Source organism: Citrus clementina, unplaced genomic scaffold (assembly GCF_000493195.1).
Source record: "Citrus clementina cultivar Clemenules unplaced genomic scaffold, Citrus_clementina_v1.0 scaffold_5, whole genome shotgun sequence".
Taxonomy (NCBI): Eukaryota; Viridiplantae; Streptophyta; class Magnoliopsida; order Sapindales; family Rutaceae; genus Citrus; species Citrus x clementina.
Window position 1 is genome coordinate 29,038,275 of NW_006262201.1, and position 14,778 is coordinate 29,053,052.

The 14,778-nt window shown below is 30.3% G+C and overlaps 1 protein-coding gene across 1 annotated transcript in view; it reads left to right on the plus strand.

Moving 5' to 3' along the window:
- The first annotated feature begins 12,528 nt into the window (after positions 1-12,528).
- The window catches only part of LOC18040625 (pectin acetylesterase 8), a 4,858-nt gene continuing 2,608 nt past the window's right edge, over positions 12,529-14,778 (plus strand). Inside the window, 10 exon segments of the mRNA XM_024184077.1 lie at positions 12,529-12,578; positions 12,831-12,952; positions 13,046-13,128; positions 13,346-13,475; positions 13,576-13,655; positions 13,769-13,855; positions 13,960-14,084; positions 14,193-14,253; positions 14,524-14,577; positions 14,661-14,747. Coding sequence (XP_024039845.1) covers positions 12,544-12,578; positions 12,831-12,952; positions 13,046-13,128; positions 13,346-13,475; positions 13,576-13,655; positions 13,769-13,855; positions 13,960-14,084; positions 14,193-14,253; positions 14,524-14,577; positions 14,661-14,747 — 864 coding nt within the window. The 5' untranslated portion in view covers positions 12,529-12,543.

Sequence of the window (14,778 nt, forward strand, 5' to 3'; positions counted from 1 at the left end):
AAAGAAAAATTAAGAGGGGTTGAAAGGAAAGGGGAAAAGAGAGATATGGAATCAGAAAGTTGTAGGTGTAGAGATGGAGGATAGAAAATATGAGCAGTGGGAAAGAATAAATGTGCAAAAAATAAGAATAAGATTATTGGGATCAGAAAGAAAAGTCTTGATAAAGGTATTACCATATACGAAGTATAGATAAAGGTAGTGTGATCATAGCACAGGTCAAAAAGCGGACAATATAAAAATGACCTGGGGGTAGGGGGGTTTTTACAATTAAATAAATTCTCGACATATAATTGCAACAATGCGCAAACTTCAGGGGAACTTTTTAAAAATTACCCAAAAAATTTACACATAATTTAATTAAAGTTACTATCATCTAGAATAAATTAATTAAATTTGTAAATATATTTTTCATAATAATATTCATATTATTAGGGAATTTATTTTTTTCATTGTTTCAAAATTTATTTTGATTTTATAAAAAAATAATTACATAAAAAATTAGGATTTAAAGATAGTTAAGTTTGATGATTTGTAAAGAAATTTTATCCTTTCTTGTAATTTCTTCTCAAAATAAAACTATGATCCCAAAAAAGGGGTTCTATGAGGATATTAAAGGGGATCGGTGCCAAAGGGGCCTAAGTAATCGAACATTTTTGTTGCTCCACCCCAAGAAAGACCTCTAGTAACCCCTCACGAATTGAAAAACTAAGAAATCCGAGCCCAGCCCAACAAAGGCTTATGGTACCATTTTTTGACCAATCAACTTCCTTTCCTATACTTCGTGCCACATATGGAAATTAAAATAATTTATAGGGAAACCAGTCCATCATAACAATTTTAATATTTGTTCATCATTCTAATGAAAGAAAACCTCAATTTTACAAAAGAGTGTATTGAATCATTATCTTGATAGTAAATAACTGCTTCTAAGAAAAAATCCCATTTTTAATTTTCTTAGAAATGAAACATATATATAAATATGTTAAAACATATTCAAAGAAAAAAAGACAGAAAATAAAATCAATATCATCATCATGGTACTATATATACATGTTGGTGCTTATAGTAAACAAACATCATCGTCATTTTCTTCTACTTATATCCATCAGAAAATAGTAAAAACAATTCAATATTTTTTTAAGATTTTTTTTGTTTTTCTAATGTTGATATGCATGTTAAAACTTATTGAAAAAAGAAAGATAAAGAAAAATGAATACCTATTAGACGCAAGCTTTTTACAGTCAACAACCAACATACGATCGTGTAATCTCTAGTTTAATTAAATTCATGTTTAGATGTCGCCACGACGAAAGTAGATTGAGATGGTTTCCAAACATTTTGTTAATAATCGGATTTAGAAGTCAAGAAGAATTTGGTTGGTGGGGTGTGTTGAAATTGAAGTGGCGCATGAAACGGGGTGCTGCAGTTAGTGACATTTGATGGTCGCCATTGACATTTTATTGTAAATTTTGATGTTGGTGGTGGTAGCAAAATAAAGCATCATCATCTTCTTTTTGTATATAAATATTCTTATAATGCAAAATTTCAAAATGTACATTTAATAAAAGATATTTCGGAAGGGAAAAAGCTAACTCAGGTAAAGGTAATTTTTATGCACAACATATTCAAAGGGGAAAAAAAGGTGGGGTAATGGCAGTTTCTCAAAAAAGCCTCATGCTCAGAGACAAAACAAAAGAGAGGTAATTTGCCAATATTTTATGAGAGAAATAGGGGGGGAAAAAAATGAAAATTCAAAGGATTTTTTTTTATTTATGGTAACCCAGTTGAGAAGTTAAAAACTTGCACCCTTGATGGGTCTGTAAAAAATGGTGTTTGTTCTGGATTGGTCTGCAAGCTATTGTCATGGACATTTTGTCCCCCGCGAAGCAAGCTATATTTATATTATTGTTATTGAAAATATTTTATCATGTGAAAGGCAGAATTGTGGAAATTATTCGCATTGAGTGCTGCATCATTGATTTGATTTGAAAATATTTTCTAACTCAATACCAGAAAATCTTCTCAACTTTAAAAAGTGTCTTAATCATGTAACAACATTGTGACCTTTTTCATAATTCATTCAAAACTTCTTTATGAAGGTTGAACGTTGAGGAGGGATGCCTTCGATCATCAACACTCAATGACTCATGCAGTCTTTATCTCTTTAATTATCAACTAAACTTTCATGCTATGTTGAAATAATAAGTTTTGATACGGGAAAAACTAAAACAAGAGAGTTGTATAAGAAAGGGAAAAAAGAAATCCTTACTCCTTAGCAAATTGAGAATTCTAGAGATACAAACCTAAAGGATTTACCTTTTTCAAGTAAATTTGTGCTTGAGTAAGTGCATATGGCTTATTTAATGACCAAAAGTGTTTACTTAATCTCATAAATTATTTTCAAATTTATTATCATTTGATTGTATTTTGAGTAGAGTTTTTGAGAATTAAATAAGTTATTTTGCCTCTAGTAATTAGTAAGCTCAAATGTTGGACTTTTGAGGGTTTTAGAGTTTGTTTAAATAGATAAAATTATCTATAATTCCATTAATTTATTTCACAATCAAATTTCATTCATTTCATAACATAATTTTAAAATTTTATCTATTAAAGTAGTTTTACAATATTTAATAAAAGTTATCATTGATAACCAAACAATTAATTTTTTCTTTTTCCTTTTTTTAGGTAAGCACTCTATTTGTATACGATTTATTAGTAAAATCTCTACTTAGATAAGCTCTTTTTAAAAAGATATACGAACAAAGTCTAAGTCCCCAGCATCCTTGTATGCAAATCATAATTAAATTACAATACAAAACCCAATTTACTAAATAGTACACAACTAATTTTCTCTCCTATATTAATCAAATTAATGCAAAAAATTCAATCATACTCACGAATTATGAAATTAATGTTGAAGGGATCTCAACATTTGAGTCATATGTTATGTGTCACTAATTTATTAAATAGTAAATGTAAAATTTCTTATTTATCTATTCTACCATCTAATAGATAAATGTCACATTATTTGCGACTCAAATGTTGGGATCCTTATTATCACTTGCTGAAAAATCACTTTGAAATAAGCAAAATGAAAATGGAGTCTACGTCACCAATTCTGAAACTAAGGGAATTTATATGACTATTTAAGTAAATTTCAGAGTATGAGTGACCTTTTCCCAATATTTATGCACATGTGTTACATTTTTATATTTTTGAAAAGAAACAATATATATGTGCGAATGTGTGTGCAAGAAAAAAGTAAAAAGTAATTTTGATGCGATGTTATTTTATCTCATCCTTTTTTTTTTCATTAAGGTTTTTATTTAGTAGTTATAACCAAATCGATTTTTCTTAAAAATAATGGGATTGGGAAATTATCAAATCTATCCTTTTCGAAGTCATCATGACAAAAATTATCATTTATTTATTTAGGCTTAGGGGATGGAAATAAATAGGAGGGACCTATGTGTTAAGTTTTAGAAACTTATGGACCCAAATGGGATTTTTCCTCTTGTTTCATTGTTTTCCTTTTTAAAGAAAGTAAGATTTTAATCGTTAAGCTAAGTAGTCTACAAAGAAAAAATGAATTCCCTTTAGAAAATAAATAAAAAAATTTTGAGCTCCTCAAAGGAAGAAAATTTTATTTAGCCCCCTTTTTATTATATTTTTTTATTTAAGTATAGAAAAATTTACTGAAGAATTTTTAGGTAATGCAGTTTGGTAGCTACTAATGTGGCTGGAAATACTCGTGGGCCTCAAGAATGTGTATTTGGGCTACTCTTAACTCACTCGTTCATGGGCTCCACGGAAATCCAGTATAGAGAATTAGTGATGCAATGTGATTTTGTGGGTCGTGACGCATAACAATCATACAGTCACACAGACAATTTTTTTTTTCTTTTTTTTTTCCTTCTTTTTGTTTCAAAGCTAGACGAATGAAAGCACGAAAATATTGATTTTCCCTCATCTCATCCGCAAATAAGCTATCGTCATGGGCAAATTTTGTCTCTCGCAAAAGCAAACTATATTTATATTATTTATTAAAAATATTTTATCATGTGAAGGGCAGAATTGTGGTAATTATTCACATTGAGTGCCACATCATTGATTTGATTATATATATATATATATATATATATATATATATCAAATTCCGGTTTTCATTTTAATTTTCCAACTCGATTCCGGAAAATGTTCGAAACTTTAACAAGTGTCTTAATCTTGTAACAACATTGTCACCTTTTTGATAATTCATTCAAAACTTCTCTATGAAGATTGAACATTGAGGAGAGAGATACCTTCAATCATCAACACTCAATGACTCATAAAGTCTTTATCTCTTTTTCATCTCTTTTTTTTCCCCTTTTCTTTCGTTCATCTCTTTGGTATAAAAGATGCCTTCAATTGTCACCACCCATAAAGTCACTACCTTTGTGATGTTTAATGTTGATTCATTGACGCCATATTGCTCACCAATGTGAACTTTTTAATTGTCAACTAAACTTTCATGCCATGTTGAATTATTATTATTATTATTATTTTCAGTAGAAGCGAAAACGTATTGTTGAAGTAAAAACTAGAACAAGAGAGTTTTAAGAAAAGAAAAAATCTTAGCAAATTAAAGAAATCCAAAAAGAACAAATTCCTTACGATATGTATGTTTCTTAAGTGATATTCTATATACTTGAGTAAGTCTCAAGCATCGTCATACGTACCAAAATATTTAAGAGAACATTTAAATCCTCTCTCTTTAATCAAATTAATGCAAACAATTTAATCATTTAATTTATTGTGAACGCTCTGCGGGGATTAAAAAATAGAACTCACAAAGCACGAAAGATCAGTCAAAGAATCACTCTCAAATTAAACCAAAAATGATAATAATTCTATGATTGGATAATTGGAGGGAAAAAAATTCTCAGCATAAAAGGAAGGAAACAACTCTAAAATTGAAGCAGGGAAGATTAATATCCTCAAAACCTTTAGCTTCAATAGAAATGACTTGATATCATAATATACCCCCATATGAAATATTTTATCAAATGTCATCAATGATATCACCATCACATTTCAAATATATATAAATTTATGTGATCAATATTGAAATGATTTTGGCCAAATTCGTTCAATTTGGATTCCATAATTGACACTTGATAAAGTGGATTGCATAATGCATAATGCATATTGCATATTGCAAAAACGCCAAAGATTAATGAAAAGGACACACGGCTGGACTTGACAACCACCTTGTAGTTAATTGCACTCAAATAATTTGTGTAAGAAAAGATATATTTAAAAGCACAAATGAAGTTTCCTCCCGAAAAAAGGAAAGGGGAAAAAAACAAAGTTCCTCTATAAATGGGGCTGAAACGAGTAGTACGTAGGTGGGTGACTCTTTATACCTTACGTATAGAGCTAGAGAAATTATTCATCCAAGATCTTGGATTTTTAAAAAATAATGAGAAAGTAATAGTATAATGTTAAAAATACTATTATATTATATGGTGTAACAGTTTTTTTAACTTTAAGAAAGTCTAGAATTTTAAATCAGATGAGCTTTCTCTAGTCTAAGATCTTGGAAACTATATATATAAATTTTTCATTGAAGATTCTTGCATTTTATTAAAGTGCAAGAACGATTTTCAGATCATTGTGAAATCCTTGTAAACTATTTCGCAGCGGAACGTAAGTCCAGCACGTACTTTAATAAAGTGCGAGAACCTTCCTTAGAAAATCTCTCTCTCTCTCTCTCTCTATTAGGCATCACACTTTAAGAAGTTCTATATGTATATATAGCCAATATCTAGTAGTAGTTCCTTTAGTATAATATGGTAAAGGACAAATTAAAAGATAGAAAAAACAAAGATTTTAATATATTACAAAAAAAAATACACTGCATTGAATTGTATTTTTTTTTTAATCTTTTAACTTATCCCTTATTTTTATAATATAAGGGAAGGGATCCCTTCTTGGAAAATTTATACATATAAACACCAGATCAACTACGTATTGGGCTTGGGCAGTCTGAATTATTGAGCATCATCTTACCGAATTTGAATGGTGTGTGTCTGCACACACACACATGCAGACACAATAATGCAATTTGTTGTGCTCAGCATTGCATCAAATCTTACGCAAGATTTTTAGACAATAATTAGGGTGTTGCTGTTGCCATTGCTGATGCCGCAATTTGGCCACCAACAAATACCAATAAGCAAGTTATAACCATGTGATATATATATTCACCCCCAACTTACCAAATTAAAAGGAAATTAATCTCTCATTAATTTTCTTAAGCTCGTCTCTATTTGACGGTATTAAAGTTGTCATAATTAATTTGGTTAACTTTAAATAACAAATAAATTGGTAGGGCTAATTAATTATTTCTCTTCAAAAGTCTAAAGGAACTTTCATTACCCCAGTTGAAACTTCAAGCAATTGATATATTACATTTAGGGGGAAAATTGATTCTACTTTTGTATAAGATAAAGTTTATGCACTAGTTTATGGGTGTGTTTGAAATTGAGGTTGGGCAGCTGTACCTTAAAAGTTACAGTACTAAAGTGTTTGATAAACACTATATGCTGTAACTTGAAATGTATGTTTATATAATTTTTTACTTGAATAATGAAAAATCTATTATATTTTTAATAATTTTATCAAAATTATTATTTAAAATTTACATTGACTATATATTACTAATTTTTATTGCATAATTATAATTTTTTTTACAGCAATTATAACTTAAAAGTTACAGCACTTCAATCCCAAACGCACCCTATATAATCATTAAAAAAAAAGTCTTTGTTGAGCTAAGTTGCACTAAATAATTTATAATATATACTTGCATACAATTAAGATTTAATTACATATTACTACTTATTGAATAATTATCAATGACAACAACATAAAAAGACCGACACAGAATCTAAATAAAAAAATAATAAAGTATTTCAAAACCGAGATAAAATTTGCGGATAATTAATTAAAATTCCATGCCCGTGTCAACTTTATCTTCCTCCCTAAGCAAAATCCTGATTCGCCTTTTGATTAAGATTCTTTGTCGTTTGTTTAGCAATTTTTTTTCTTTTTTAAAATTAGGCTATAGATCCGTAGGACATCACCTACTTATGATAATAATTTAAATAGAGTGATTTACGCACTGAATTTCTCATTAGAAAACAGCTTAGACAATACATGTGCATGCATGTCTTTTTATTTTTCTTTCGAATGACTTTTCGAATGACACAAAAGATAATTGCTTATGAAAAATGTCGGACTCCAATCATTTTCTGTTAAATGCAGGATCTAATTAATTAATTTCGTGCACTTCACATGCAAGTTATTGCTTTTTTTCCATATCATCCAATCAAGGGCTACCTTTTTTTTTTTTTTTTCGTTTTTCTTTCTTTCTCTTTTTTTATTTAAATTTCCAGTGACACGACCCACGTACGTAGCTATTTAATTAATGCATTATTGGTGGTTCGAGGATCACAATGTATATTGCATACAGAAAGTCATTTTCTTCATGACAATGACATTTAATGTAACGTTTTTGGCCTGCTTTATGTTATATACATTGATATTGACTTATTATTTTAAAAAAAAAATGATATTGACTTATTTTGGATCACCATTGTCCAACAATTAGTAGAATAAGAATTGTAATGGCTTGCCAAACTTCCTGCATTTTCCCCAACATGGGGATGCACATGAACTGAAATTAACTCACTAGCTATAGCTAAATTAGTCTTCCATTATTTCCCAAACGTCAAGACACATCGAAGCAGCCACTGGGTTTTATTGTCCGGTGCCCTTAATATTTGTTGAAGGTGTGGGTTCAAAGTCCTCATGAGTAGATTTCTCCAAATTTTATAGTCTCTCTCTATATATATATAGAAGTTTGATAGTTTGAGATCTTAAAATGTAGAAAAAGTTCGGAAAAATTTTAAAACAGCGGCGTTCTAACGGTTTAAAATTTGAAGTGCTTAAATCGCATGATTTATGCGTTTTTCTAAATATTTTCGCACTTTAAAATTTCAAATTAAAACATTTCTATATATAAGTAGTTTTTTAGTTCAGGATCTTAAAATATGGAAAAAGTACATAAAAGTTTTAAAACAGTAGAGTTTTAAATACTTAAAACTTGAAGTGCTTAAACTGCATGATTTAAGCATTTTCCTGAATGTTTCCGTACTTTTAAAATTCCGATGAGCACATGTTTTGTTTCTCTTTACATTTGTATACATAGCTAGTTGTTGTTGTCGTCGTCATTGCAAGCTCTGCCCAATAAATTAAATTTTAGTTAGATGTCATGCACAGATTAAGATGCATGAACTTGAGAATTTTGGGTAAGTTTCACTCGGAATCGGAATGTTTCGAACTTATCCACAGCGTATTATTTGGCTGTGCCACGTGTACAGTTAACATAGTGATGACGATAAACCCTACAGTTATATATATCATATATTATATATAAAAATGAAATGGATATATTTGCATGTATATATCGTAAACAGTTTAGATGATAGTGGCGTAATGTCTCATATAAAAATTCAGGAGCGGGATGACGATTGATGCATAACATTATTGATATATAACAAAACAATTGTGATTGGGACAAGATAATTAATTGCCTAAACTATTTGTCAAATTATTGAAAGAGAATAATCACTTTTCTTGTACGCCACGACTCTTAAATTAATTGATAAAATAGTTGGAAGATAATTACCTTATATTAAAAAAAAAAAGTTGTCACAGTGAGAGTTTTAACTCAAGCCCTCAATGTTGAGGGAGGGATTTCTGGCTATTGAACTAATAACCCAATGGCTCTCCAAAACTTTTATTTTGATCTCTTAAGTTTTTGGTAAAAACTTATATACATAAATTATTTGAAAATCATCTGATCAGATTCTTGATAAATATACCTTAATATTAAAAAAAAAATCCCAACAACTCATTCCAGTACTGGTATTAAATTTTCTTAACAATTTTCAACCGTCACCTTCAAATTTTACTAACATCACATTGAATGAATGAGCAGTATGGAAATTAAATGAGAATTTTAATTTTATTACTTGTTAGTCATTTTCAACAAAAAAAATATATTAATAGTAATAAATAATAAATAAAATCTCGGACCTTCGTGAGTCCAACCGGTTTGGCTCCACTTCATTGATCGATTCGGGTCCTACTATCCACGCGCTCTAACACTGCCGCAACATCAAAAATCCCTCTCCTATGGAGTTGGTGCGTGACCTGACGCGCTCAGAAGGCACTAAAAATTTCAGCGAATCTAGAATTTTCATTGGATGACAGCTTTCAATGGCGACAGCTAAGCCAACTAACCAACACGTAATGGGAAGCGGGAGTGCGCACCGAACAGAGTCAATAGATATTGATGATGCGTGGGCTCCACTTTTGCTTTTAATCACACCGTCAATCACGTGGCAGTGTTAGCGATGTAGGTGCGCGACCGTCACTCTATCCAACTCCCGATCGAAACAGAATTTGAACACTTTGAGTTTGACGTTGACATTTGACGAATTGACATTCCCGCGCGGCAAAAGTCCAACGATGTTCGCTAATCACAAATCTCTAATCACTAACTTCGTTTTCAATTAGAACGGATTTATTAATTCAAAAAAAATAAAAAATAGAACGGATTTATCACCATTTTTTTAAAAAAAGGAATTAGAAACGGAGTTAGGATGGTGGCCACAATTTTCATATGTCATGTATGAGCTCACCTTTGTAATTAGGTTGTATATGTAAGCCTTGACAATTTAAAATTATCAGAACAAATCTATGGAAGATTAATATAATTAAAATTTTTTAGGATTCCCTTGGTTTAGTAAAACGAAATTGAGTGTATATATATAGTATAAAAAAATTAATTTTAAAGAGGAATTTGTTTCAAATAAATTATCAAGAAATCTACTCTACCATACGAGTAAGAGGGCGTAAACTCTTTTCCACAAAATTAAGGGACTAAGTAAAATTATCCAGCTATTAAGTAAAATTATCCAGCTAAGAGGTCTTTTATGAGCCATTCCTTTGTATCAGCACATAAAGGATACATTTTAATTAGGGATGACAAAATGTTAGGATCGGGATCGAACATGTCTTTTGTCAGGTGGTTTGAGTTTGTTTCGGGTTGATCCTAAAAGTCGGATTTTATTTTTATATTTTTAAAAATTTTTAATTATATTTAAAAATTTATAGTTTATAAATTTTTATTTTTATTAGATTAAATTTTAAAATTTGGGCTTAAAGTATTTTAAACTTTAAATATCAGTTATGAGTGGGTCAAATAAACATTAAAATATGTATTTTAATTAAAATGAAATATATTTTGAAGAATGAAAATAGTAATTTGTTAAATAAAAATATTTATAGAATAAAATCGTGTTGGTTGGTTGATACAAAAATATGTATGTAGGACCTTTGCAAGATTTACCATGCTAAGTATAAAACACATAAATAAAACATATGAAACATGTTCTTCTTCTTCTTCTTCTATTACATAATATTTATTTTGAGTTTTGACCAAAACTTATTGATGACATTATGATTATATATAGTTTTTTCATTGACCGTTCTTTGCTAATTGCAATTTTAATTAATAATAAGAACTTTGTGCATAACAACATCGGTGGTTTCAATATAAAACCTAATGTTTTCCTCGAAAACTCAAATTTCACATTTTTTTAATTAAATATTTCACGTTAGTTAATTAAAATTCAACTTATATTTTTTAAAAAAGTATATATAAGATGACTGGTAATTACATCAGAATTCAAATATAAAATCTTTTGTATTATTCTTAAAATTACTCATATTTCTTAAAGGAGAAAACTTCTCCACTCAATTATTTAATAATTAAGAATATTTTAAGAGCAAATATTCTTCCACTAGGATAAAGCCTTACTGGTTGTACTTAGTAATATTATTCAAGAACCCGTAGGCATAGAGTTCTCTTCGCATAAATCCCTCTGATGTGCATCACATACAGGAGATATACGGTAAAGTTAGAATGAACTAAAAAGAATTCCTAATGCAAAGCAACTTTTGTCAAGTTTCTTTCACTTTCTCCCGGCAAATGTCTAGGTCATTGAAAAATAAATATTCTTCATCTTTATTGATTCTTAAAATATTATAATCTCGTAGAGTCATAGTTAACATATTTTCTTTCCAAAATTAATTGTCAAATAAATAGGGGCAAAAGTGACTTTTAATTCTCAAATAAATGAGGTAAAGTGGACAGATTCCCTGCACAGACATACCATGCCAACTTTCAACTTACATCACCGAAGAAAGCCCACAGCTACTACAATGAACGCGCACACAGAATAACACACACTCTTTCTCTCTCATCCGAACCGCTTTGTTGTGGAGCGCGTAAGCCGATAAGAATGTGTTACAGCATAGCAGATGATTCGGGTCGGATTGATCCACAACCCGACGCATGGCCAAATAAATGAATATAATTACATTGAGATCCCTAATTATTAACAAAAACACATGTATATACATTGTTTTTCAGAATAATCCAACCATCTGAATTCAAGAGGTTTATAAAATCAATGATTTGAGTATTGTATTCATATGCCCGCCGAGATCAAGAGAGTTTTTTTTTTTTTTTAATTTTTTTTTAATTTAAATATACCATAATCTTTGAAAATATTAACAATATACCTCCACTAATAATGTCATATTAATATTTCATAAGTAGGTGAAAAAATATGAATATAATTTTGGAAAAACATATTCAGTTGAACTGAGAATACTCAAAATTATTTTTGAATTTAATGATAAAGTTGAGGAGTAAATTCAGCAAGCCGAACTATGTAGTAAATTAATTATTAATTTATGCAGTAAAATAAATATATTTAATATAAATATGAGCATTTTGTACTTCTACATAATTTTTAGGTTTGTACGATAAAAAGTCTAGTAAATCAAAATTATATGTTTTTGAATAACTTGATTTTTTTTTTGGCGCATATCTAATTCAGTTTCCCGTGATTTTGTAATTTCAGCTTTATCCAAAAACATGACATTCAAATCATGACGACGAGGACTTATGTGAAACAAAACATGAACTAAATCTTATATTAAATTATTCTTAAAAATTAGGGACTTCACTATTATTACTCAAAATATAATTTTCTTTATTTGTAAAAGACGAATTAATGTCGGCTCTCGGGTTCCCTGCTTTATAAACTGAAACCGAGTAACTACGATGAATTGAACAAGAAGCTAGCTGCATCCTTTGATCCTTTCTCCTTGAGTTCCCAAAAAATTGCCATTACTATTTCTTCCCAATGCACTAACCTGGGCTCCTTTTGCAAACTCTTTAAACTAGTCCCATTTGCAATTTTTTTTTTTTTTTGCCTCATTTCAGGTAATAACCAGTGAATTAGTTATTTTGCCATTGTTGTTTCATGGGGTGTTGTTCATTGTTCTTGTTTTTTGCTCTATTTGGTTTTTGCATTGAAGCATGTACAAACGTTCTACTAACAAGCTGTAAACAAAAAAATGGGATTTTTTGTTCAATGGCACTATAATCTAAAGTACTATTAGCATACTTCATTTGATGAATAAAACTGATTTTTTGTGTCTCAAAATAATTTGATAGATCTATATCTTTGCATATATCACATAAATGATCGGGAATTAGTTTCCCATGTTCTTGTTGATTAAGCCCTGTATATGAATAGTTTATGTGCCAGCTTGTTATTCTATTATCCATACTTTTATTGGTACGTTGTGTTTTGTGTTTTTCCCTATATAATGTTTATTATTTTTTTCTTGGATATCCTCAGAATGGTTGCCGCAAGAATGGGCCAATGGTTGAATCTTTTAGTATGTGCACTCATATTACTGAAAGCTGACGGCTTTAATGTAGGAATCACTTATGTTGAGAATGCTGTAGTGAAAGGAGCTGGTAAGATTAGTGCAAATACAAATTGATTCTTCATTTTGTGATTTTTGTTATTGTGTATCATATTTTGTTGAATGCTTGATATGTTTTTTGCAGTTTGTTTGGATGGTAGCCCGCCTGCTTACCATTTTGATAAGGGGTTTGGTGCGGGGATCAATAATTGGTTGGTTCACATTGAGGTAATGTCCTTTTCTATGTAGAAGTGTTTGTTATATTATTCGCTCCAAGTTCAATAGTTACAGATGAAGAGTGATCAATCTTATAAATTATGAAAATAAGAACTCTGATGTCTACGTTTGCCATTCAATTCACCACAAAGTTTCAAAATTTTTTCATTCTAATGTATGCATGGACATTTTTTCTTGATTCAACTTGCCTTTGGCTTTGGATTCTTAGGGAGGAGGATGGTGCAACAATGTCACAACTTGTCTTGAACGTAAGAAAACCCGTTTAGGTTCATCTAAGCAAATGGTCAAGGTAGTTGCATTCTCTGGGATGCTGAGCAACAAGCAAAAATTTAACCCAGGTATGACCCTTTTGTTTTACTTATTGGTTTCTTCTTGTCTCCACACTCTTGAGCTTCGATTTGATTGATACAAGTAAATAAACTCCACTTCCTTTTCCAGACTTCTACAATTGGAATAGAATCAAGGTTAGATACTGTGATGGGGCATCGTTTACTGGAGATGTGGAGGCTGTCAATCCAGTAAGTTAATTTTCACCTAAATTCTTCAGTTAGATTTTTCTTTTATGTATGTAAAAATATATATTTGGGTTCTCTCTTTGTGTGATTTTTTAATTAGTTAGTGATTTGATTAGGCAAATAACCTTCACTTCAGAGGAGCAAGGGTTTTTCAAGCTGTCATGGAGGATCTAATGGCTAAAGGGATGAAAAATGCTCAAAATGTATGATTTATTATTATTATCATTATTGTTATTATTATTATTATTATTTTTTGGTTATGGTCATTAGATTGGTATTTTTGATAACTCATTAGGATTTATGACAGGCTGTTCTTTCTGGCTGCTCAGCTGGGGGATTGACTTCAATTTTGCATTGTGATAACTTCCGAGCTCTCTTCCCTGTGGGTACTAAAGTAAAATGCTTTGCAGATGCTGGTTATTTTATCAACGCGTAAGCTCATTTTGGATTTTCTACCGTGGTCTTTCATCGAACATTATTTAACAGTTGCTTCAATTGTGTTGCTTTTCTAGACTCTAATTCTTGAGTGTTTTCCAACAGGAAGGATGTTTCTGGAGCAAGTCACATTGAGCAGTTTTATGCTCAAGTGGTCGCAACACATGTACACACTCTGTTTCTCACTCTCTGTCATGCTTACACAGACAAACTAATGTTCTTAACTTTCTTACTTATGTGTGTAGTAAAATATGCACAGCTTATTGTCACTTAGAGGTCATTAAACTTGAGCATTCCGCTTCTTCCCATTGATCGTGAATTGAAATACTCCTTTGTTTTTTGGTTATTGTTAATGATAAGAAAATCCTTTTTCTTGAGGATAAAGTTCATTTAACTGTGTTTACAATCCTTGATTCTTATTTTCTCTCTTTTATAGGGATCAGCTAAGCATTTGCCAGCATCCTGCACTTCAAGATTGAGCCCAGGACTGGTACGTTTCACAATTTTGATGTTTCAACTTGTCTTCATCCTTTCATCTTAGTTCCAACTGGTTCCTTCATTTTAAAATGACAGTGTTTCTTCCCACAATACATGGCACGGCAAATAACAACACCGCTATTTATCATAAATGCGGCCTATGATTCATGGCAGGGTAGCTCAGTTTTGGCCTTCAAGAAGCATGATGAATGCT